Consider the following 27983-nt stretch of genomic DNA (forward strand, 5'->3'; position numbering starts at 1 on the left):
ATTACATATAGCGTATATAAAAGTGGAATTTCTTATCTGATTGCATAAAGTATACTAATCTTATTAAATATAATTGCCAAAAAGTACAGATTTTAGCATCTGTTCCTGTTTCTCGATTCTAGAATCGATGGGTTATATACATTAATTCTGTATTTGGTATAAAAATGAAAATGATATAAAATGCGATATATCTATTTGGATCAAATTTGAGCATTCTTCTAATCAGAATCTCTACTCTATTTGTGAAAACCTTGAGAAATTTTTATACGAGGATTAAAAATGGTGACTGTTTATAACGTGTGATTAATTTGTTAAAGAATATTTTAGTAAAAGACTGATAGTCTAATCTAAATAATAATATTTTGCACTTAAAAATTTTTTCTATGCAACATGTGGAATATGAATATCATTTCTACGTCGAATATTCAACCAAAATCCACTTTCCGGCATCATTGCCATATTTTTCTTGTTGAATCTCAACGGTAATGTGGTTTTCGCGCATGGTTTCAGTTCGTATCGCGCTAATAGATGAAACAGCAAAAGCTTCACTTGCAACATAGCGAATCTTTGACCCATGCACATTTTTGGTCCTAATCCAAACGGCATGTAAGAAAATGAATTGCGATAAGTCTTATTGTTCAAAAATCTCTCCGGATAAAATCTGTCCGGATTATCGTAGTACTTCTCATCGTGGTGGATCGCGTAAACTGGGACCCAACAAATCATGCCCTTTTCCATGACGAAAGGCTTCTCACCCGGCGATGCAGGTGGTAATTCATATGTTTCGCCGCATACTCTTTCCAAGAAAGACGGTGGGTAAAATCTGAGAACTTCTTTTATAACCGCGTCTAGATATTCGAGACTGTTAATAGTTTCGTAAGTCACTTCCTCAGAATTCGATTCCTCTAAAATTTCATCAATCTCTCGGCGCAGTCTAATCTGAACTTCCGGATTAGCCGCGATTTCGTGAGCCGCGAAGGATAACGTACTTGAGCTGCTTTCAAAACCGGCAAATAAAAGGATGAATGCTTGCGCGGCTATATCGTCGTTATTTAAATTTTGTCGACCCTCTTTGTCTTTAATATTCATCATCAATTGTATTATATTCGAACGTGTAACATATTCAGCACCATGCGTGGCGCGCATTTTTATAATGTTTTTGAAAAAACTCGACACACGATTGTTTAAAAACTTTATATTGAGAATTTGGCACAATTTCGGAAAGGTTCGAAGAAGAACAAATTTTGCCATACGAATTCTTGAAATGCAAGTGGCCTCCTTGGTATATGAGTAGAATTTGTTTGTCGGATCCTTCATAGAGTCGATCTTTATTCCATAAACACACATGGCCACGACGTCGTTCGTATATTTCGTGAAGAGGTCTTTTATATCGAAATCACTTTTATCCGCTGGCAATGTCGATAAAGATTTAGTAAAATTCACAGCACATTCCGACATCAATGCAAACATGTTCTTCATATTGCCGGACGTAAAGCAGAAACTCAACAGATTTCTCATATTCCGCCACTTTTCTCCGTGAAGAGCAAACAAATTCTGCTCAATCAAAAATTCATTCGAATCAATAAAACTGGGTCGACAAGGAAACGATTGAAAATTCTTAACAAAAACAGCTTTAATGAGTTCCAAATCGCGAAGCAAGATGATTGGATTTGTCATGGCGTAAAATCCAAAGTACTTTGCATCCGGATTAAAATTATATATCTTACAGATAAAATCGGCAAATGATATCCGTTGAAATATAATTGGTGCCATGACGCCAAATACTGGCACAGATGGCATGTGAATGACACCGCGTCGTTGAAAAAAATTGTTACTTCTGTAGAGATAACGGATAATGCCAAAAATTCCGATCGCGATTATTATCCACCAGTATTCCATACTTTCTTAAATTATTTGAAATCGTCTTCTTCGAAATTTAGTCTCGAAAGAGCAAATGAGCGTAAACGCAGCACGTTATATCGTGTGATGTTTTCAACTCGAAACGCTACAAGTTGACTGAAAGGTCCTTAAAACACATTTCGACAATCGTGTTTATATTTCTCGATTCTTCCTTCTTCAATTAATTGAGATTGAGTCATAAATCAAATAAATTATACTAATGTTATTTATTATTGCTTCGGTGATATCAAATAGAAAATGTTCTTTCATTAAGTAAATTGTTTTGAAAATAGCTATTTAATAGATATTTAATAAATATTTAATAGATATTTAATAAATATTTAATAGATATTTAATAAATATTTAGTTATCATGTTCTGATAAAATCTTTAGCAAAATAATAAAATAGCGTATATGCTATATATATTTATATATAATAAAAAATATGTATATGTATATATTTTAATTCAACTCTTTATTAATAGAACTTGACTTCTGTACCTTAATTTTAAAAAAAGAAGTTATTATATTTTTAATTCATATTTATGGCTAGATCATTAACCGTTTTATCAATTCATTATTTATTATACATACTATATTCTAAAAATTAACAGAAAAATTTTTTTATTAAATCGCTAGCTGTTTTATTATTAGTTCAATATTTGCGGAGTGATTTCCACGTGACGTAATTTAAACTGTTTCTACTCTCGTCCGAGGAAACTGAATTTGTTTCCCAAATTTGAACGTGCTCGTGTCGTCATACAATCTTTTTTCATCGTCCGAGAATCTGTCGTCGCACTACGAGAGCAATCAGGACCCGCAAATATCCAGGCCGGAAACTCGATTTGCGAGCTGTTTAAATTCCACCGGTTATTCATTAGTCAATTAGCGACTCGTTATTACGACACTCTGAATTATTACATATATAGGACCACGCATGTACATCGCGGTTTTAGGGTCTCGCGATGCATCGTTTCCCGCAAACGGGCGAAATCTAGCGCACGCTCAAACTGGTAAGCGATTTTCATGTGTGTAGTGTGTACCCTGGAGATCGTAAAAGGACCCCGCACAAACTTTATGAAAAGCAGTTTCCATGAGTGAAATTGTCTAAAAATTGAGTATGTTTTAGTTTTTGACTTCCTGATAGAAAGAATGCCAATAGATACGACCTTTAAAAATGGATTTTTTGTTGCAAACGTTTTTGTACATTCTCGAATTAACGATACGAGAATTTTTCACTCCTTCCATGTAAAATAATATATATGTTTTAAGTATTATTATTTGAAAAAGACAGTGCATTACATATTGTTTATAGATTTTTTCTCTAATTAAAAGTTTGAAATAAAAATTTATATCCATAGATATTTGCCAGAAACTACTTATTCATCGGATTATTTCGATCACATGAGTTTTAAGAATTTGATGCGTGCAAGCGAGATATGTATTTGAATCTAAGCGTCATTGAAAAGAAATACGATAATTGCTCGTAAATATCGTGATAAAAAAGAAAAATTATAATTTTTGTTCCTTGTCGCTTCAGTTAATATAAAATATTTTGCCGACAATACAAACAATTATATAGTAGAAGTGTATATAATGAACCTGCATCTTTACGATATATTGCGTATTATTTACATAGTGTTGTTATTTGCATGGCGACACTTCAGTTAGCAGGCAGCGGTATATCGTTGTATTATTTCTCGAAACACATCGTAACGAATAATAAAATGTAAATGTACTTTGTGTAGACAACGAATAAACAATTACAAGAAATAAATAGTCGACTTACGTCTTGATGGTATATGTGGTATATGCGCGTTATTATTTACATACCATGGCTTTGTTGTCATTTGCATGTCAACACTCGAACGAGCAGTGGTATGTCGTTGTCTTATTTCTCGAAGTACAATATCGCAATAATACTGATACTATTAGACAGACGCGATCTGATGGTTCCAATTAGATATTATCCGCGCGCGATTAATTAACTTTGGCGATTCACTCGCAGATTGCATATCAAGGTGATAGGAGATATTTATGAAGCATGATATTCCTTAAAATTGATATATTTTCAAATAAGAATAGGATAAGCGATAGAAGTAGAAATTATCGCGATTTTTATTGTAAATTTTCCAACAATGCTCGAATTCAAATATATCTCACATCGCCGAGTCTTTATACGTCGTTGTAATTTGTCAAAAATTTCATATTTCGCTAGATTCATTCAATTCGGGATCTATCAGTGCAAACATATAGTTGGCACAAACCATATTTTTGAATATATCAGTTATATATCGCAATTTTAACTTGTAGATTTTTATTTATATTTATATTAAAATAATAATTATTCTAAACAAAATTATATTTGTTAACAAAACAGAGTACTGATGCGTTAATTTTATCTGTTTTTTTTTCCGATTGTCGATCGTATTTTTTGTGTTATTTTTCTATTTTCTCCCGATATAATAAAATACAATCAACGTTGGGAACGTCATGCAAAGTACAGTATAATTGTCCTGTTAATTAGTGCGCGCGCGATCCTAATTAACTGTGTTTTCGCGTGTGAATGCCATGAAACCAAGTGCCAAAGGACAACAAGAGACAAATGAAAGAGAAGGAGAAGGTTTAGAGTGATGCTAGGACAACGGCGGAGCCTGAGATTGCAAGAGTTACTCTACTGTAAGAGAACTACTTTACTTATTTTTTAATTTACCTTATATTATTTATAAAACTAATTGCTCGTTTATATTCATATTGTTAAAAATATATATTATAATTTTCAAAAAAATATTATCATAAAAATTAACTGATTTAATCTATAAGATATATTAAGAAATTAGATGCTCTTATTTTTGCTCTTATTTACCAAAATATTCACTCGACATATTTTTCATAAATCGTAATATATTTCCGATATGTTTTTATGGTTCTGAGGGAATTTATTTCTCATGTCTTTTTTGATTGAATATTTCTTTTTTTCAGCTGATGTGCGAACTCAAAGTTAAATCAAAGCCTCTGCTTTCCTCCTCCCCCATATAATTTTACAATAAATTAACATTAACATTAATGGTGTGCTAATTTAACGAAAGTATGTTAAATTAATTGTGCGAACTAAGGCTATCAATATTAAACTCTGAGTAAATGCAGTACTAAAAGATAAGAATATATCGATTCGGAATACTTATATTGCTTTTATTCTCTATATAATTAATGCATGAAGAAAAATATAATAATGTTAAAAAATGTTCTGTTTAACATCTATGAGATAAAAATATTCGTAAAAGATATTTTTGTCGCCAAATGCATTTTGTATAAGTGTATATACTTTATTAACAATTTTGTTGCTATCTAAGTAATGTAAAACATTCGAATTTATTAGTATTTCAATTTTGTTCCGTAATTTAGAAAAATTCACTATACAAACAGATATACAATAAAAAAAGAAATCATCAAAAGAACCATCCACTTAATGATCGGAAAATCTAATTCTGTGCGCGCAATTTCGTCTGGCGACGACGATTCAATTAGCAGGATATCTCTATCTATCCTGTGACGCTTTCCGGAGAAAGTAGAACTCCCAAAGTAGAAATAAAGAAAAGACAAGCGAAAGATCTGGTACAGATGGGAGTTTGCACGGACGAACGCTCGAAGTTATCTATGGTAACGGAATCTCATAAGAGGAACAATATGCGAACGTGCTTTGGCCACAGGTTTTCAGATTTAATAAAATATCGGAAAATTTATCGGCAGGGATTTATTGGTAATTAATGCGTGAATATAATGATGAATATATGTTGGTTTTTTATGTCAGTATAAGGAAAATTGTAAAAATCAGACATTTGCAATAAATCACTCACGCGTAAATACTTACAGATTATTACATTATCATGTGTTACATGACATATGAAACTTATGTGTATAAATGATCTAATTAAATGCATTTGTATAAATACACTCTCTTGATATAATTCCTTCTCACAGTTTAATCAAGCTCTAATACAACTCCCGATTATCACATTATTACCATATATTTATGGCTACTTTTCATTAATATGAAAAAATAGAAGGCTTGTTTATAAACAAAGTTTATAAATTAAATTTTGTAATATAAATTGTAATTATAAATTATTTATAATTATTAAATATATATAACAATTATAAATAACTTATTAAATAAATTATCCATAATTATATATAATATATATAATAATTATAAATTATTTACAATTATTATACATATGTATTTATATTAATTACTTAATTCTGTTTAAATTTAATTAATTATATTAATAACTTAATTCTGTTCAAATCTCTCTACAATACATTTTAAAATAATTTTTCACTTTCTTGGAACTTTCCCAGATGCCAATATTTTTTCAAATACGTTGTATTACAGCATGTGAAATTGTATTGCACTTTACGATATTGTTTAATGTAAACAATTACTTTAAGTAACAATTTAATTTACAAAATGTATGCTCTAATGCAGATATCTTCATTTCTTATATAAATTCGATTAATAAATTCAAATATTGTGAAACAAATAATTAATTACAAACAATTAATTAAAAACATGTCTATTAATAAGATCATATACATAATTTGATCAAGTATACATATGTGTAATTTAATAACAGTGTCTCTAAGCGTTGTTTTTCCAAAGATTCGCACAGATAAAAGACAAAAAGTTCGCGATTGTTCTGTTACGTCCGGTGGACTCCACGATTCTTTTCTTTCCTCGAAACGATTTCGTGGAAGAAAGAAATCGAGGATCGACTTGCATTTGGAATGTAAATCGATTCTTCTTAGGAATAATGATAACGCGTAGAAGAACGCAACCTAATCCGCGTGTATCGCTATTAAACTTTAACAAATCTAATTCAGGGAATGGCCAGTCGAGATAGCGTTAACGAAACTCTAAATAAATTCGTGAATTATGAGATGAAAAATTGTTATGAGAAACTCTAACTGTCCCGTATCTATTGGTATGGCTTTATGTTCGAAGCCTCTCTATCTAAAGAAATTTTAAAATAAAGATCTGGTTTTCGGGAAGATTGTCCAAATCTAAACATACAGCAATATTCTTGAAATTGATAGTGCACGTGCGATCGTTCGACAGGCCACCCTCGAGCGTTCTCCGAATCGCCAAATCATCAAGCGATAAGATAATCAGCTCACTCCCACTCTCTACTGGATGGAGCTAAGTCTCGAGCCAAAGAGCTTAACCAATAAAAATCTTAAGAGACCCCTCTCCTTCTAAAAAATCAAGCTTCTTAACCTTAGGAAGAGAGTAATAGAAATTATTTAATTCGCCTAAAAAGATTCCCCACCATCCAGAAGGGAGGAGGAGTAATAACTTTAAAATGCAAGCGCAAGGCGCAACGCGCGCATTTAACACTCCAGTTGACAGTTCAGTACGCTAATTCTTCCAACGAGCAGCAGTGCAGTTGACAGTTCAGTTCACAGCGCCAGTCAAGATTCAGTCATTCAATTTTAAAATTATATAGCCTCGGGGATCCTTTTTTTTTTTTGCATTATACAATTGAGTTATTCATCTGTTTTATATCACAGTGAAAATGATTTTGTTAACATTTAATTGTGCATCGTGTGAATTTTCTGATGAACATCTCCATTACCCAGCTCTTCATGTTATAAATCTCCGACCTCAGCCATTGCAATTTTATGAACGCACTCATTTTTGTGATGCCAATGAGTTGTGAGTAAAATTAAGTAATTTTCATTTTCTCCCTTTCCCATATCTTACTATCTCATAATTTAAAATCTATGTCTGACAAATAATTTTAAACGGTTTAATAACCATTAAATTTTTACTAATTACTATCAATCAATCAATCCTTGTCTCACCTCTCCTCCAGTCTCATTCCTTGTTCTTCCTGTTCGCCGAGAATCTCCGCAAGGCGATTCGCGAACAATTCCCCGTTCGCCGGGAATCTCCGCAAGGCGATTCGCGAACAATTCCTCGTTCGCCGGGAATCTCCGTAAGGCGATTCGCGAACAATTCCCTGTTCGCCGGGAATCTCCGTAAGGCGATTCGCGAACAATTCCACGTTCGCCGGGAATCTCCGTAAGGCGATTCGCGAACAATTCCCCGTTCGCCGGAAATCTCCGCAAGGCGATTCGCGAACAATTCCCCGTTCGCCGGGAATCTCCGTAAGGCGATTTGCGAACAATTCCTTATTTCTCTTTATTAGCTCTTTCTGATTTATTTACCGAGAATTTATATTGTTTTCTATCTTTATATCTCGTTTCAGCCCTTCTTTATATATATCTTTTCATTTCTATTTTTTCTTGACTCCCTTCCGTTTTCTTTTAATTTCCCATCCTCATATTATTATTATTATTATTATCTTTTCCTTTCTCTTCATATTATTTTCCTTTGAATTATCATTACTTTTGGGAGAAGCCGTTGAAATAGATGAATAATTTTCGAACTTAGACTTGGCGAATCTCTTATCTTAATTTTATTATTGTATTTTAATTTAGACCTGTGTTTCAGCGAATTTAGAAAATTTTAATTCTAACTATAACACATATGCGCAAGCGACGAATTCTATACTTCTTCTAATGAGTAAGCGTTATTCATATTTTTATTACACATTCACTTTTTATTTTGTTTTATTTCTTATATTATATTAATTATATGTATATTGTATTAACCAGTCAGAATTTAATTCTTAACGTAAATTCTTCCCTGTATATTCTGACTGATAACCTCCGAACGATTGTAACACCCGCGAGAATATATACATACACACACAGATACCCACTCACGCATACCTACAACTGCTAAGATGTATTTTTCTTTCATTATTTTTTTTTATAATATATGTATTTTTAATTTAATGTATAATTTAATTATTTAAACCGTTCTCTTCCCTAAATCCCGAGATCGCACTAGGTCCCATCCCGCGTAACAAGGATTAAATTCCTTTACCGAAAAGGGGCCATCGAACGAATAGGCTTAAAAACGCAGCGTTAAAGAGACCTTCGGTCGCTGACCTGTGTCAGGCCCTTCACATTCGTTCGATCCGATCCATACACACGCCCGAATAAAGTGTGTCACGGGGTAAGTAAGTTGCGTCCTTCCATACGGCCCATCCATTCCAGGGTCTGGACGTAACAGTTCCGATAATTCGTTTCGACCAGACTTTTGCGGAAGCGAGCACAATCTACCTAAAGATGCAAGACATCTCGAAAATAATCGACAGTCTTGTCTGTCATGGGAACAAGCCGTGTAAATCAGATTAGTCGCCATTTTGGGACTAATGAGCCGGGAAACGAGCCGGCTGAATCGACTCGAGAGAAAGGAACCGGGGGGAGGGAGGAAAGAAAGGAAGCAGAGCGATTCTTTCCTTTCTCCCTTTTCGATACACGAGGCGCCTCTCCACCCTCTATTCCATCCTCTTTCCTCATCTCTATTTTCCCTGAAATTTCCAAAGCGTTCCTGTTATTTCCCTTTATTCCTTTCCTTTGTTTTCTTATCCCATCCCCCCGTATCACTCTCGCCGCTCCTACCCACTCATCCACTGTATCCCGTATTGGCCCTCTGTCCCGGTTGCATCCTTTTCAGTACTTGCAAACAATAACGCATTCCTGTAGTCGCGGCGCGATAATTAACTATTCGTTAAACGCCGCGGAAACAATGGTGGAATGCATCTCTCGCCCCCGCGTTTACTCTTGAGCTACCGCTATTGTATAATAGTACGGTTTAGCATGATTAGCACATTTTAAGGTAGTGAAAACAATTGTGATGTACCGAAAAAGATATATTATCTTACAGCGTTCGTGACGATACGATAAATATTTGCAACTAATAACAAAATATATAAGTTTCTCTTTCCTCCTCATGTCTCTCTCTCTCTTTCTCTATTTTTCTCTCTCTCACAGATATATTTTTATATATTAAATTATACATATTTGGCTAAATTATATTATTTGTTGTATAACATTTTTTAAAATTAATTTACAATATTTGTATTTATTAATCAAAATAGAAAGAAAATGAAGATATTTATATATTAGCACAATTCTCGTATAAAATACATTATTATTTAAATTGATTCTTTTCGCTGCGATAAAATAGCATACTGTAATACAGTGCAATATAATTGGAAAAATATTTACTTGATGGCTTAACTCCATTAGTAAGCCATTAAACAATCCAGGGAAATTGATTAACACAATCATCATATATAATGATGTGGTTTTATGATTTAGCAGTTGATATGTTATATATTATAGATAAATATTATCTATAAAAAGACAAAAGTGATTTTATCTTTAGTTTCAAAGTACATTATTCGCACTCGCATGTTAAAATGAGTTCCTCAATCAGTTTGTATATGTAAAATTTTCGAGAGAATTTATTGAAAATTTCTAGAGGTGAGCATTAAGTATATTGTAAAATGACAAATTTATTCAGTGCTCATCTCTTAAAAATATTTAATTAAATAAATAAATAAATTTTTTTTAATCAATTTGATTCATATACTTTTACACATGTTCTATTGGATAGTAATTGTAATATGTTTTATGTAACTTGTAATTTCTCGCAAATATGATGAGACATTAAAACGAATTCCGGCACAATATTTCAAACTACGTTAAAACTTTTCAACGAATAGATTTGAAAATCTAAGGAATACGAAATGTAATACATTTCTCTAAAAAACTGCACTGATGCTCATTTTTCGCATGCGTTTCTCATTTTTTTAATAAGAAATACATCACTTTTCTTATGTGCAATTTATGCGAATTTATTCTTTCTTCATTTTCATCCATTTAGAATTTATGATAGGAAGTTTTTTACTCACTCTAGTCAGGGGATAGGATACAAACTCACGTCTTGGAGATTTTCGGTATCATTTCAAGATGCTTGAAGGATCTCTCGCACATTGCAATCTTGAAGATTTTCCCTTACATGTTTCTGCAAATAAAAAAGTGTTATAAAAATAGCAATAAAAATATGAAAGAAGAAAAAGAAAAGATATATTTGAAAAATGTCAAAAAACAGCAAAGAACTTTATAAAAATTTCAAAGAATAAAAGAAAAAAATATACCAAGTAACACTGTACTTATAATATATCTTAATAATATCCTTAATGTGTGTGCATAAAATGTATCCTTAATGTAAAAATATATCCTTATAATATATCCTAAATACGAATATAGGGAATATATAAATAGGAATATATAATTTAACAAGAAATATAACAGTGTATTCTAAATAAGAAGATACACTGCTATCGAACATATACTGTAAAATTTTTCAAATGTACTTTCATAAACGCTTGAGAAGATAATGCAGTCTCTCTAGATTGAAACTCTGCGCTGTAATCGAGAAGTTAGTATCGCGAAACATAACAGTATTATAGTGTAATCGAAACCTTCCATGATATATTCAATCGCTCGACTATCACCTGAGAAAGATATGTGTGCATAAAAAGTTATCAATTCCAAAAAATAATGACCCTTGGCAGGTGGTTTTATCCGCAGGTGGTTGCTAATCAGAATGGTGTTAAGTCGCTTAGTCAAGCACGTAAAGCTTAACGAGAACAATAAAAACAAATGTATATAAATTGCATGAACGAGAAAGTAAGAGAAAGAGAAAGAGAGAGAGAAAGTCTCGTGCATTTCCGAGTGTCTGTTCGAAATTTAATCCCAGTTTGCAAATAGGGATGGGCGACTTTAATTTTTCGTATCCCGTCAAGTGAAAGTCGTCTTCGACATTCGCTCGAATTCGGTTCTGGTCGAGGAAACGCACTCATTGGTTTATCGATCGAAATGTATAATAGTAACAGATAATAGAAATATTGCAAAGTATCGGTATTTTATTCTTTTTATTTAGCTTTTTCTCTAAGTAAATTTTATTTAAGTACTTATTTTCTATACACATAATATATACTCCTGGACAAAATTAACGCATAATTCTTTTTCACTTTTTCTTTTAAATTTAAATATCAGCTTTTAAAGAAAGAGTGAAAAAGAAATTATGCGTTAATTTTATCCAGAAGTATATACATATAACAATTATTACTATACGATAATGAGAGATAAACGAAAAGGACACGGAATAAGGGTACATATGTACAGAGTGTCCTAGACCACACGTACACCCCTTTTCTTTCAAAAACTAAGCATTTTAGAGAAAAACGTTTTGGACAAAAGTTGTATGGTTTCGAGGGGGCCATAAGATGGTATCATTGGTTTGACCTTGAAGAGTCATTTGAAGGTCACGTGAAGGTCACTTCAATTTTTTTAAATGGAACACCCTATATATTTTTGCACATTCTTGTAGCTTATCTCGATAGCTTTCCAAAACACTATAATTAAGTACCTTTTCGTTAAGTATTTTTTGAGTTATGAGGCTTGAAATAATTTCTTAATTTTACATAAACCGTAAAATATCTTGTAAAATATTCATTTTTCGATTATCTTACCTTAATACTTTTACGTACAAAATAATGAGAGGAATCAATTGGTGTAAAGAAAACACATAGTTGTTTCGAAGAAAAAATATGTAATTTGCAATTAACAATTTCATATTTTTTCTTAAAAACAACTATGTGTTTTCTTTACACCAATTGATTCCTCTCATTATTTTGTACATAAAAGTATTAAGGTAAGATAATCGAAAAATGAATATTTTACAAGATATTTTACGATTTATGTAAAAATAAGAAATTATTTCAAGCCTCATAACTCAAAAAGTACTTAACGAAAAGGTACTTAATTATAGTATTTTGGAAAGCTATCGAGATAAGCTACAAGAATGTGCAAAAATATATAGGGTGTTCCACTTAAAAAAATTGAAGTGACCTTCACGTGACCTTCAAATGACTCTTCAGGGTCAAACCAATGGTACCATCTTATGGCCCCCTCGAAACCATACAACTTTTGTTGAAAACGTTTTTCTCTAAAATGCTTAGTTTTTGAAAGAAAAGGGGTGTACAGGTGGTCTAGGACACCCTGTACAATCGAACTGGATACACATAAAGCTATATGTCAAACTCGAGGCTATTCACCAGTCGGGAAAACGACACGATCGCGAGCTACATTAGATAGATTAGTACCAATCCTCTGCCAGGTCAATGTATACCAATGTATACTAATTACCTGCTACGTCACGCTTTCGCGATACGTCCTTAATTATCCGCGACCTGCGTTTTCTCGCGATTTCGTGCTACAAAATAACGAGAGAATTTATATCATCTAGAGATTAAAAGCGATCGAAACCAAAAAACTTGTGCGATAAATGCGTTTAATGACACGTTTCGCTTTATACATGTATATATCTTAATTATGGTTCGTTTTAAATATACACAAATATAAATTACACACAAATAAGAGGAACAATTCGATTTAAATCAAGACAGAAAATCGCGAATATCAAAGATCGGAATAAAAATATTTCGAAGAGACATACTTTATAATAATTGTATGGAATTGAGAGAATATAAAATATATATAGCGAACTCTCTCTTATAGCTAATAAATTAAATTGTGTCGTGATGTTAAAATTGAATAAAAATAAAGTATACTATACATATATTTTTTTAACAGTTTTAAAATTACATATTTTATATAAATACCGCGACTTATCTATTTTCTGCATTCGTGAGACACATACATTTTTAAAGCACACTAATATTAATTTCCGAAAAAAAACAAAGATAAAGCAACGTAACGATATCTGACAATCAATCCGATAGGATGCACGTGTCACGTATATACATATATGCACATGTCAACATACATATGTATATGTATACGCACATGTGTATATACATGATTATATAGCATAGAATGCAATCGTATCTAAGCTAAAATAAACGGGACCATTAATTGGAAACGTGCGTAAGTTCTAGCACACAGACTGCATCATCATTTATCCAAGGCGCATGTATGTATTTACGAAATGCGCGCGCGCACACATATACACACACATTATGTATTGATACTGTTGTTCTTTGCAAACAGTAAAAAAGTCTTTACTTTACCACAATTTTATTATTTTATTATTCGCAAAGCGAAAGAGACATCTTTTGGAAATAAATGTCTATTTCTGCTTAATAACCTATTACATAATTAAAAGTTGCATGTGAAATTATATTACATTAATATTTTATCTTTCACTCAAGACCTTCGGTAATTTGAATAATTGTGGTTGCCTGAGCTTATTATCTACTTTTGCAATTTATTATCTGGACAACTGAGAATTAGTTCATAATTTTGATGAATCTATGAATCTATACCCACACAGCACATGATATCATTCGAATATTCTATACTCATACTGTAAATATACGTTACAGATGTAATATACTGAGAATAATCCCATAACATCTCTTGTTGTATATTATTTTTCATATATTCTCAGAATATACTTTGAATATCTCGTATTAGTATATTCTTTCTCGTATATTTTCAGGATACTCTATAATATTGCATGTGTTTCTTCATTTTGCCGCTACGCGCGCCACCAAACTCGTACTTAATTTTTGGTGAAATGGACATAAAGGACTGGTACTAACATGAATTCTAAAGTTTCTTCTTTTTTCTTTTTAGTCAGTTTAATTTATAATAAACTGACTTAATTTAAAGTAATTTGTCTAATAATCTGGATTCCTTGTTGGAATTCAGAATATTAAACAGATTATTTGAATTAAAATGAGAAGTAATCCATTTACTGCATTTATTAAGGTATTTCATCTATTACCGAGTGTACTTACATAATTGTACATAGATTATCGAGATCAATATTTCAAGGAGAATCATTTAATAAACACTAATAGGTGTTTTTCAAACGTTTTATATTCATCTATTAGAAATAACATTTTTGTCTGAAGTTTTGTTTATAAAGTAAATAATTTCACATTTTTATTTATTTTTTACATCACGAAGAATCTATTTTTTATTCTACATATAGTCCAACTATCTTCTATATTCATATATAATTTATTAATGTAAAAATATGCTTAAAATATTCTAAAAATATACTTATAATATACCAAGAAATATTCTGAGTATATACTGAGTAGGTTTCTAAGGCAGACATAGGAACATCCTCCGTACATTCTCAAAATATCATAGTATGTATATCGAATATTAGTGGGATATACACAATCTACGTTTGCGATATACTGAGTACATACTTAGGATCTACCTGTGCTGTATGGGTAATAAAACTGGAAATAAAATACTCACAATAATTGAAGATTAAATGGAGAAAAAGAGAGAGAATAAATCGCGTACACTTCTCAAACAACCGCCATATTATTATGGCTTTAGATTAATTACAATTTTCTATGACAGAGGTCAGTAAAGGCCGGTATTCATAGTCCGTTCTTATATTTAAGATCGTCTTAAGTTCATCTTTAGATATTGTATGTATCATTTCATTGGCTATGGATTATCTGAAGATGAACTAAAGACGATCTTAAATATAAGACCGGACTATGAATACCGGCCAAAGACATTGACTTGAATTTTTAAACTCCAATGATAATTGAAGAATGCAACATAACCGATTGACTTGTCGATAATTAAGTTAATCTGTATATTATTATATGTATAATGACAAATATATACACAAGTTGATTTAATTTAGGCATACAAAATACAAAATGTGTCTGAGAAAGAGATGCATTTTTGATTATTTGTTCAAGTAGGCTTTAATAATAAAAATGAAAAATAACTGAAGAATTCCTACAACTCTAAGAGTATTAATAATATTTTCAATTATATAAAATAATAAACAAACAAATATTTACGAAATAAATAAATCTATATAAATAAATTTAAATAAATAAATTTATAAATAGTCTATCTAATACTCTAAATAAATAAAAACTTTTAGTATGTATATAATAAATATTCTATCATTAGAAAATAATTAAGAATTATATTTTTGTATTTATGTATTTTGATTATATTTTTTTATTGTGCAAAAGTTGGAACCTGTTTAATTTTCCCGCACTGCACATTGATTGGCTATCACAGAGAGAAGAATGAGAGGTGTCATGGCCCGCTTTTAGGTGATCCCTGAAAGCGATACGCCCTCTGTGGACCTAAAAAACGTGGACATGAACTACAAAGCCAATGTCCACGAAAGTTCTCAGAGGGTAACATATAATGTGCACAATTTCTGGTTCTGTTCCGTGCTATGTGCACAAAATGGCGGTAGCACCAGTGCTGTATAGCAAGAAGCTTATGTACCCATACAGCACCGAAAGATTGCAAAAACGTTGCATAGACCTAACATTGAAACATTGTAATATTGCATAGAAGTTGCGAAATGTTTCTGCAACATTACTGCAAGCTTGCAGCAACGTTGAAATGTCCGCCCTCAGAAATATTACAATGTAAGATTGTAGTAATGTTACGGTGCAACGTATTTGCAATATTAAAACGCGTTTTGCTATTGCAAATGCAGACCGTTTTAAATTTAATAAATAAACTTTGAAAATATAAAGAAATGTTTAAGAAAGATAGGAAAAAAAACATTTACCGCCTTTGAAAAAAAATATCTATTAGTGTTTTTTATCAAATGTGTCTTATTAAATATTTATCTCAATAATATACATACAATTATTTTACATACACTCGGTACCAGAATATTTTAATACGTGCAATAAATGAATTATTTCCCATTTACCGATTCAATGAAGAAAAATCTGTATAATATTCTGAATCCCAACGAGGGATCTAGATTATTAAACAAATTTTTTGTTTAATAATCTAGATCCCTTATTAGGATTCAGAATATTAAATAAATCAAGTCAGTTTATCAGAAATTTAAAACTGACACAAGACAAAAAATATAATTACTACATTAGTCCTTTGTAGGCCTTATATACACTTTAGATGAAAATTCGAATACGAGATAGTTAAGTTTGGTGTCGCCACATAGCGGCAAGTAAAGAAACACATGTTATACCTTTTCGCTATGTTAAAATGTTGCTGCAACATTGCCAAAGTAATATTACAAAATAATGTCTCTGCAATATTTCTGCAGCATTACACTGCTATGTGCAATGTTGTAACATTGCAGCAATGTTGATACAAGCTTCTGTGCTGTATGGGTATATTAAATAAATTTTTAATGAGTTTTGTATGACCTCTCTCTCTCTCCCTCATATATATATATATATATATATATATATATATATATATATGTATATATATATATATATATATATATATATGTATATAGATTTATACTGAAATTTACTGAAAACAGCTATATACAATATATAGAAATTTATTTTATTCAGCTATTAATAAATAATTTATATATTTACAGAGAGAAAGTTTGATATTAGTTTTAATGTAAAACGCGTACACATTTCTTAAGAATAAAAGTTCTATAAATAATAAAGATGTATGTGTACATATATATGCATACATCTTTATTATTTAGAATTTTTATTCATATATATATATATATATATATATATATATACATATATGTAGGTGTGGGGTGTGTGGGTGTGTGTGTGTATGCCATGTATGTATGTACGTGTATAAAAGCGATGCGAGAGTTACGTGAGGAAGCGAGAAGGCCGAGTGAAATAAGAGCGAACGAGATAGAAATAGCGCGAGAGAGCGCCATCTTTACATCAAAGTTAGCCGAACGTGCTTTTGAGTGCCTGCGCGATATTAGGCGATTTCCATTTATATCAAAACTCAGATAAATCTCACTTCTGTCTTTCTTCAACATTCATGTTAAAGAAAGACAGAAGTGAGATTTATCTGAGTTTTGATGTAAATGGAAAGCACCTATTAACAGTTAAAACAGCTCATTTCTGAGCTAATCGATAGTGAAACTTGTCAGAAAGCTTTATTTTTTTGAGTGCCATCGCTGATATTGTGGATTTTGGGCGCTAACGGATATATAGCCACATCGCCACGCAATATCATCGGACGAACGACAGTTAGCAAACCGATCTTTCGAGAACGGCCATCTTTGGCCTTTGTCTTTCTCCCCCGACTACCGATCCTTACTATTTCTTCCTCAGACAATTTTCCATCCCGAAAATTTTCTACCTCTATTCATTATGTCCTCCGAGGGTAAGCATAACTCCTCTAAAGATACTGAGATGGATTTTGAGGAAGATGTCCTCCTCCATCACACTCTAAACTCGCTAATAAACGAGTCCGGACTGTCTAACCAAGTAAGTCTCAACAATAATAATACCATTAAAAACCCACCATCTCTCAAGGGTGCGTCTAATAATTGCCAACGAAAACGAAACATAGAAATAGAAGACACAAATGACACCCTAACCTCTAACAAAATTCAAATTGTGGATGTCAACTCTCCTCCTACGACACACACTCCGTCAATAACTGGTTCTCTAATTTCTATTAATGATTCTATTCGAAGAAATAGATACTCGGAAAACAACCACGGACCATTCGACATACACATTCAACGGATCAGTAATCCCTCTGCCCCATTACATCCCATTACAATCGGCAGATTAATCAATAGACTTAATATAGACGGAATTATCGAGATCAAGAAGGCGGGATATTCTAAAGTATCAGTATTTCTACAAACAGGACAGGCTGCTAATTCTCTTACAGAAGATCCACGCCTCAAAGAAAATGACTTAATAGCATTCATCCCTCCTTTTCGTACTTCCAGAAAAGGAATCATAAGGAACGTCCCCCTGGACTTAACCGAAGACCAAATCCTTGAAGGTATCAAGAGCCCTATCAAGGCTTTATCAGTTAGAAGATTAAACCGTAGAGTCACCTATCATAACAGAGCCTCACAAGGACAACATCTAAACAACGCGCAGTCCTCCGCAGAAGACACTCTCACACCTTCATACTCAGTTGTCATCACATTCGAAGGCCAGAAACTCCCTACTTACGTCACTCTTTTTTACGTAAATCATCCTATCACTCCATACGTCTCCAGAGTCTCTATGTGCCATGCCTGTTATAGATTCGGCCACATCAAGGCCTCCTGCAAAGGGTCTCCAAGATGCCTGCATTGCGGAGAAAAAGGCCATTCAGCAAATAAGGATGATTGTCCTCTCTGGCAAAAGCCCCCCATTTGTGCCAATTGCAAAGGAGAACACTGCGCTACTGACCCCAGCTGCCCAGAACTGCAGATTCAAAAAGACATCAGAGAATACGCAGCGTATAGAAACATCTCCATAGCCGACGCTAATTGCATCATAAGAGGTAAAAGATCACCGCCTCCTTTCTCCTCTTCCTCAGAGGAATTTCCACCCCTTCCTCCTCGAGACACATACCCCTTTCCTCACACTAAAACAACAGACAGTTCGTTTGCGTCACGCTTTTCTTCGCGATCGTATGCAAAATCTATCTCTAGAACTCAACCGGACAAATCCTTTGCCCCTCCTTTATCTAAATCCAAATCTCTTCCTACACTATCCTCCAAGCATCAAAAAATCATTTACAACAATCTTACCTCTCAGTCATCATCCTCGCGCTCCATCTCCAAACCTTCTCTATCCTCTTCTTCTGTCTCTTTTTCTATTCCACTCCACAAGTCTCTAAGTAATAATACCCACAACAATACAACGAGTTCGGCTAACAATAGCCTCTCTCAAATTTTTTTAAATAACGCTAACTCCATCAATACCTCTTCTAACACAGATATCAACAAACTCATACAGAAATTTGCTTCTCTCATCAAGACTCCTAATTTTCCCGCTGAATCATTAGCTACGGCAATCTCATTCATTGAAGGTTTTTTAAAGTCGCAAGACACCTCTTCATCATTGCTACAAGATGACAACCTCTCTTCCGCTTAATGACCTTACAATTTTACAATGGAACTGTCGCGGAGTCATCAACAAGAGGGAACTTTTAGTCAACCTCTTAGATCAATTCGACATCTTTGCCTTCTCCGAAACCTGGTTAACCACAGATCGAAAATTTCTCTTCAAAAATTATCACATTCTCAGACAAGATGGCCCCTCCAGCCACTCAGGTGGAGTTCTTCTAGCCGTCAGGCGAAATATTCCATTCCATAAAGTTACCACTATTCCTTCTTTTCTAGATATTCTAGAAACAATTTGTATTGAAATACCAGCCTTCCCCAAACCTCTTCTCATTGCATCAATTTACAAACACCCTGGTCCCTCAGATTCTTCCCTTTGGGAGAATTTCTTTTCTTCCTTCGACCCTTTCTCATATGCTCACATAGTGATGTAAAAGAACCGTTTTTTTCTAACAGAAAAAAACAGTTGGAAAAAAACGTGTTTTTTTTCATTGAAAAAAAAACAATTTTGTTTTTTTATTATTTTTTAAAATATAATATCATTCTTTATAATTTTTTGTTAGCATAATAAAAAAAACTAAAATTCTTATATTTCTGATTAATTTCTTTTCGAAAGTAGTTTTAGTGGATTAATGAGTCTTTTACGGCACATTACATTAAACTCGACATGATTCGGATAATTTTAATTAGATGTATGTATAACTAAAATTTTTATTATGTATCTAATTAAAATTTATTCGAATTATGTCATGATATCATTTTAACCGCAACAATCTCATAAATCCCTTGAAATTGTTTTCAAAAAGATAAAATAAAAATAAAAAAATTTTTGTTTTATAAGAAATAATAAGCTTATATACATTCGTGAATTGCGAATGGATAGAGGAAGCCGAAAACCGATTATAAGAAACTTCGGTACTCTTATTGTTAGATAATAGATTATCTCGCTCGCTCGCTTTTTTTCTCGAGTGTCTTGGAATCTCGGAAAATAAGCGAGCATCGTGAAACGCTTCGCTTATGTTTCACTAGTAACTGCCGATTTGTTAACAATTTTTGTTTAGTATATTCCAGTATGCCGAAACGTGAAGGTTCGGGGCGTAAGCCCGTAGAAGTTAGTTGTTTATTTAAAGATATTCAAAGTACTGGAAAAGTATCTCGAGTTAAATGTACTTTTTGTAGTAAAGAACTTGCAAAAAATGGTTCACGTATGAAAGATCATGTGAAAATATGTGTGATATGTCCTAACAGTGTGAAACAAAAATATGTAAAAAGTAACAGTAATAGTGACTCGGAACTTTCAATTTCCTCAGAAGTTTCCACAGATTATATCTCAGATGCGAGTACTTCATCAAATATGACTAGTAAAAAATAAATATTATCATTTGTTGATAACATGCAACCAGCTGATCAAAATCAAGCAAAAGAATTATTGGCTAGAGCCATTTTTGCTAGTGGTGCTCCTTTAAGTATTGTAGAAAACGCTTATTGGTCAAAGTTTTTCAAATTTATGCGGCCTGCATTTAAAATACCAACCCGTTATGAACTTTCCGGATCTCTTTTACTGAAAGAATATGAAAAAATTAATTCTTTAGTGGAAGAACAAATTGCGGCTGCAGAATCAGTTGCTATAATATGTGATGGTTGGAGCAATCTCAGAAACGATTCGATTATTAATTTTGTCGTTACCACACCATTTCCTTTATTATATAAAATTATAACAACGGGAAAAGAATCACATACCGGTGAATATATTGCCAGAGAAATAAATTTAGTAATTGAAAAAATTAGCCCACAGAAAGTTTTTGGACTTGTTACGGATAACGCAATAAACATGAAAGCTGCATGGAATATTTTAAAACAAGAAAATAATACCAACAATCTTTTTACGTATGGATGTTTTGCTCATTCACTGAATTTATTATTCAGTGATTTCAAAAAATTGCCAATGTTAAAAACATTTTTGGTTGAAGTTATAACAATTATAAAAAGCATCAAACAATCACATGTAGTTTTGGCGACATTTAAAGAAAAACAGAAAGATACTAAAATTTCTTTGAAACTACCTGTTGAGACAAGATGGGGTTCAATAGTTTCTTGCTTAGAAAGTGTACAAATAAATAAGTATGCAATTCAATCATTAGCTATTGATGATAGCTTGCAAGATATTATTAACAAGAAACATCCTATTTTGAAAAAAAATGCTCTTAATGAATCTTTTCGGAATAAAGTAAAATATTTTATTGATTTGCTCAAGCCAATAGCAACAGCCATTACATTCATAGAGAGTGATCAACCTAGAATTTCTTCAGTTATCGGAATCTTCCGAAATATTAAAAATCATTTGGATAGAACTTTACCTTCCTGTCCTTTGTCTAAAAATGAAAAAATGACAGCGAAAGAAAAAATTGCCAAGAGAGAGGAGTTTGCTATTTGCGACGTTCATAAAATATGCAATCTTCTAGATCCGAAAAAACATGGTTGTGATCTGACACCGAATGAACAAGTAGGTAGACAAAAAATTGTAATAATAGAATATTTATATACATTTTATATACATTTATTATTATTATTATTTATGTATATTTTCTATTATTCAAGACACAACACAAAAAAATTTATTTTTCTTTTGTAAAATGTTGCAAGTTGCAAATTCATCAAAAACTATTATCAATATTTATAGGAAATATTAATTCTGATTTTTTTTTATTTTTAGACTGAAACTATACAGATAATTTTTGATTCAGCAAAAAAAATACCAGATTTAAATGAAAACAAAGTCCTTTGTGATTTAGCCAACTTCCAAGCTAAAGAAGAATTTTTCAGCCAACAGTTTCTTTGGCAAACTGTTGATCAAATTTCATCAATAGCATGGTGGAATGGTCTGTGCAAAAGCACAGAGCTTTCAAAAATAGCTGTACGATTTTTGAAATTACCCGCTACTTCAGCTGCCTGCGAAAGAAGCTTCAGTACATATAGTGCAATACACACTTCCAAGAGAAATAGATTAACAAATGATAGGGTGGCAAAAATTGTTTATATCGCACACAATTTAAAGTTGCAAAGTTCACGATCACAGCAATTTATTACTCCTCAACCTCAAGATAGCATCAGCAACAAAGAGTCTGAAATTTGTGAAACAGTATCGGAAGCCAGAACAAATGAAATTAGTTTAGATGATGAAACCGATGAACATGAAATTTCAGATTCTTCTATAATGAATTTCGAGGATTCAGAGAATGAAAATGACGATTAAAAAGTATTATTTAAAATATTGACTAAAGTGCATTTTTTTTTAAATTACGAACTGTATTTTTGTATCTATAATAAACACAATTTATTAAAGTTTAATTTTAATTTGTTTTTGGAATATTTACCTAATTAAAAATAATAATTACATACTAATTGAGCATTACATAGCCAATTGAAATGCGAGCTACAATAATAAAATAATATTGATTAATTCAGATCTATCATCTAAAAAGTTAAAAATAATGAAAAATCAATTTGCAATAATTAAAATATAAAGATATTAAATATTTAGAAAAAAAAAATTTGAAAAAAACGAGGTTTGTTTTTTTTTCATAAAAAAACCGTTTTTTATGAAAAAAAACATTTTGCTTTTTTTCTATTTACATCACTACCTGTGACGGTCTTATTTTTTCTGTAATAAAATATTAAGTTTAAACTTGAAAAAGTCTGTTGACGACGGATTCCAACGCCAAGTACGATCAGATCATCGAATTGGATCTGTCGACGTTGGAGCCGCATGTAAACGGACCCTTTACACCCGACTTGGCTCATCCGATCTCTAAACTAGGTAATTAAAGTGTTCGAAACTTGAAAAAAGTCTATTTTTTTTAGCTGTGTCTTTTAAATGTATATATAAGCGTATACATGATAGGCGAGGCTGCAAAGAAAAACGACTGGCCAAACGAAACCAAGGTCGGCTTGATCGGTTCCTGCACCAATAGCTCCTACGAAGGCATGGGTCGATGCGCAAACATCGCCAAGCAGGCTCTGAAGCATGGTTGAAGGCAAAATCCGCATTCAATATTACTCCTGGGGGCCTATTACGGTTTTTGAAACGAAGTGAAAATAACAAAAGTGAGGAAATTTACTAGAGTATCTACAATTTCATTTGTCGAAATCTAGTAAATCTGTTCACTTTTGTAATTTTCACCTCGCTTCAAGAACCGTAATAGGCACCCTGGATCCGAGCAAATCCGCGCGACCGTCGAGCGCGATGGAATTGTAAGTTTTCCCCATTTTTGCAAATGTATCTTAAACTTACAAGGCTCAATATTATTTTATTATAACACTTTATAAACAGTTATACATCTCTTTTTCAACTCAATATGATTTTTCATAAAAGATGATCCATCAAAATGATTAATTAAATAAAAAACTATCTAAATATTATAACCTTTAAAAAAAACTTTACAAAGGTTAAAAAAATACGCCAAGTACATAAAAAATATTCTACCTTATATGCAACAAAATGTTTAATGAAAAAAGTCCTAAAAATAATTTATAATAATTTTCCCTTACAAAACCATTTTTCTGAAAAACAAAACCTCAACAAATAATTATAATAAAAAAATATAAAAACATAAAATATCAAAACTAAATAGGAAATCAATAATTACTATTAGCCAAGTACCTAAGAGCAATTTGCAAATTTGATATAATACTTGCCATGAAATCAATTTTACATCGTAGAAATATTATACATAAATTCTCCCTAAAAAATTAAAACGCATTTTATATTTATTCAGACAAACTTGATTTTTAAAATATTTAAAATCAACACTAAATGAGAATTAGGATTCTTTTAATTCCTAAAACATTTTTTATATAATGTATATAATGTAAGAAAAAAACGTTTTACGCAAGTTTTAAATCGCACAGTCTTTAAATCGAAATAAGTTATGAAAACTTGGCGTGCCCGGATCGTAATCAAGCACAGATTTAATATTTAATTGTATAATGTCTAAGATTTTACATTTTATTGGGGATATATTTGTTCATAATGTAAACGATCCGGGCACGCCAAGTTTTCATAACTTACTTCGATTTAAAGACTATGCGATTTAAAACTTGCGTAAAACGTTTTTTTCTTAAATTATATACATTATATAAAAAATGTTTTAGGAATTAAAAGAATCCTAATTCTCATTTAGTGTTGATTTTAAATATTTTAAAAATCAAGTTTGTCTGAATAAATATAAAATGCGTTTTAATTTTTTAGGGAGAATTTATGTATAATATTTCTACAATGTAAAATTGATTTCATGGCAAGTATTATATCAAATTTGCAAATTGCTCTTAGGTACTTGGCTAATAGTAATTATTGATTTCCTATTTAGTTTTGATATTTTATTTTTTTATATTTTTTTATGATAATTATTTGTTGAGGTTTTGTTTTTCAGAAAAATGGTTTTGTAAGGGAAAATTATTATAAATTATTTTTAGGACTTTTTTCATTAAACATTTTGTTGCATATAAGATAGAATATTTTTTATGTACTTGGCGTATTTTTTTAACCTTTGTAAGGTTTTTTTTAGATTCTAATGTATCTATAGAATTAGGTAAAAGATGTCTTTTATCATCTTTCCAACTTAGAGACTTTTCATTTATTTTTTCTGTGAAAATGTTGTGTTTATGACTCCTGATTACCTTTTGTTTATGAATATATTCTTTTGGATTAAATAAACAATCTTTGTAATCATCTAAACTGATTTCCTTTTTTAACGCAGCCTTTTTAATTCCTTTTAACTTATTTGAGATTGATTTTTCTGGGTCTGGATTCTCTGTTCTATAACTATACATTTTTTACCTCAATTCGATGTATTCTAACATCTTAATACTATTCAACTCGTCTTTGAATTTTCCAATTACTTTCTTATTTTTATCAGAATATAGGGGGTGATCTTTAGAATAATCGGATGGTGTCAAAATAATCTGAATTGTTTTTCATAAATTCATAGAAATCAGCATTTTTTACCTCATATATGAAACTATCGGTATCTCCAGAAAGAACTTTTATTTTGTCATTGTATGTATTGTCATGTTAGGTAATTCGTCACCTATACAAGCACATAGATATATTTCTTAGCAACAAATACATACATATATAAGTATGTATATTCTATAAATTTTTGCATTAAAAATTATATAAGCATTATTATACATGTATTTTCCCTCCCCCTCACTCTTTCTATCTTTGATAATTATGCAGTCGTTTCGCCCGGTAAAGTTTCGGTTGTACGATGTGACGATCGTGTTCTTGTCGCCCTTTTTGATATCCTGGCGATCCCACTGACCGATGCAAGGCCCGCAAGCGTTAGCTAACATTGTGCCGCCGAATTCACGAAGAATTTTAGCCTGGAATAAATTAACGCAATGTAATTATAATATTTAGATAGTTTTTTATTTAATTAATCATTTTGATGGATCATCTTTTATGAAAAATCATATTGAGTTGAAAAAGAGATGTATAACTGTTTATAAAGTGTTATAATAAAATAATATTGAGCCTTGTAAGTTTAAGATACATTTGCAAAAATGGGGAAACTTACAATTCCATCGCGCTCGATGGTCGCGCGGATTTGCTCGGATCCAGGAGTAACATTGAATGCGGATTTTGCCTTTAACCATGCTTCAGAGCCTGCTTGGCGATGTTTGCGCATCGACCCATGCCTTCGTAGGAGCTATTGGTGCAGGAACCGATCAAGCCTTGGTTTCGTTTGGCCAGTCGTTTTTTCTTTGCAGCCTCGCCTATCATGTATGCGTTTATATATATACATATATTTTTAAAAGACACAGCTAAAAAAAATAGATTTTTTTCAAGTTTCCAACACTTTAATTACCTAGTTTAGAGATCGGATGAGCCAAGTCGGGTGTAAAGGGTCCGTTTACATGCGGTTCCAACGTGGACAGACCCAATTCGATGATCTGATCGTACTTGGCGTTAGAATCCGCCGTCAACAGACTCTTGTGTTGATCGGCGGCTCCGGCGATTTCCGAGCGTCAAGTCGCCTTCAGATAATCCTGCATCCTGTAATTATACGGGAAGATCGAGGTGGTGGCGCCGATCTCGGCGCCCATGTTGCAAATGGTGGCCATCCCGGTGCAGCTGATGCTGTCGACGCCTGGACCGAAATATTCCACGATGGCACCTGTACCGCTCTTGACGGTGAGAATACCGGCCACTTTCAGAATGATGTCCTTGGGGCTGGTCCTACCTTTGAGCTCGCCCGTCAGCTTCACGCCGATCACCTTGGGACACTTGAGCTCCCACGGGATGTTCGCCATAAAGTCGACGGCATCGGCACCGCCGATGCCGATGCACAGACAACCTAGACCGCCACCGTTCGGCGTGTGCGAATCGGTATCAGTGCCGATCATCAGTAAACCTGGAAAGGCATAATTCTCGAGGATAATTTGATGAATGATGCCGGAGCCGGGATTCCAAAAGTCCACGCCGTACTTAGCGCCAGCTGGTTTTAAGAAATTGTAGACTTCCTTGTTGATGTCCTTGGCACGTTTGAGATCATGATCGCCGCCGATTTGCGCCTCGATCAAATGATCGCAATGGATGGTGGTGGATACTGCCACCTTGGGTAGACCTGAGAGAGAAAGAAAAAGAAAAAGATTCTCTGTTCGGTATCGCGATAATCCCTAAAAGCCTCACGTTGATGAAGTATTGAACTTACTTGTAATCTACAATATAAAATTCGCAATATATTAGTGCTATTTCATATATTGTACAAATATTTATTTGGATCGCACGTAATAATGTATTTTTATATATTATTATATCATACAAAGTATTGAACTTATTTTGAAAATCTTTTTTATTTTGTCGAGAATCTATAATACATAAATGCAAGATTAAATATTTATGACAAATATTTCAAATTACAAATCCTATCAATTGCTTCAATGTACTTGGCTAATTAATTATTGATTTCATATTTAGTTTTGATTTCTTTTAGGAAAATTATATATATTTTTTGAGGAGAAATTTTTATAAATTATTTTTAGGGATATTTTTTTATTAAACGTTTTGTTGCATATAAGGTGGAATATTTTTTATGTACTTGGCATATTTTTTTTTACCTTTGTAAGGTTTTTTTTGGATATAAAATATATGAATTGTGCTGGGATAAGTGGAAAGCATTATTTTTTATGTTATAAAAGTTTACTTTTTCATTTTACATTTAGCATACATAAAATACTTTGCATGGTCTTAAATACTAAAAGTGTAGGAGAAGTGCAAAAGTTTAGTAAATTTGAA

The 27983-nt window shown here is 32.1% G+C and overlaps 1 protein-coding gene and 2 pseudogenes across 4 annotated transcripts; 1 reads left to right on the plus strand and 2 right to left on the minus strand.

Moving 5' to 3' along the window:
• Window positions 1-199: 199 nt before the first annotated feature.
• Window positions 200-1899, minus strand: LOC145970222 (cytochrome P450 9e2 pseudogene; annotated as a pseudogene).
• A 15620-nt stretch (window positions 1900-17519) lies between these two features.
• Window positions 17520-23026, plus strand: LOC145970495 (uncharacterized). 3 transcript variants are annotated; one of them, XM_083097316.1, is made up of 4 exons: window positions 17996-18095; window positions 18572-18627; window positions 18878-22187; window positions 22398-23026. In XM_083097316.1, exons 3-4 carry the CDS (start codon window positions 21078-21080, stop codon window positions 22935-22937), a joined length of 1650 nt encoding a protein of 549 aa, XP_082953442.1. In that variant the 5' UTR covers window positions 17996-18095; window positions 18572-18627; window positions 18878-21077; the 3' UTR covers window positions 22938-23026. The 3 variants fall into 3 exon arrangements, with proteins under 3 accessions (XP_082953443.1, XP_082953442.1, XP_082953441.1); XM_083097317.1 differs by having other exon boundaries at window positions 17520-19119; window positions 21939-22187; XM_083097315.1 differs by lacking the exon at window positions 17996-18095 and having other exon boundaries at window positions 18538-18627.
• A 2731-nt stretch (window positions 23027-25757) lies between these two features.
• On the minus strand, window positions 25758-27931 carry LOC145970623 (aconitate hydratase, mitochondrial-like; annotated as a pseudogene). Its single transcript, XR_014438555.1, has 4 exons — window positions 27925-27931; window positions 26554-27342; window positions 26263-26461; window positions 25758-26068 (listed from the first exon to the last, which is right to left on the minus strand). The product of XR_014438555.1 is annotated as an aconitate hydratase, mitochondrial-like (transcript).
• Between the last annotated feature and the right edge of the window lie 52 nt (window positions 27932-27983).

Source organism: Camponotus vicinus, unplaced genomic scaffold (assembly GCF_025532165.1).
Source record: "Camponotus vicinus isolate PSW18456_S1 unplaced genomic scaffold, iyCamVici1.0 SCAF_4, whole genome shotgun sequence".
Lineage (NCBI taxonomy): Eukaryota > Metazoa > Arthropoda > Insecta > Hymenoptera > Formicidae > Camponotus > Camponotus vicinus.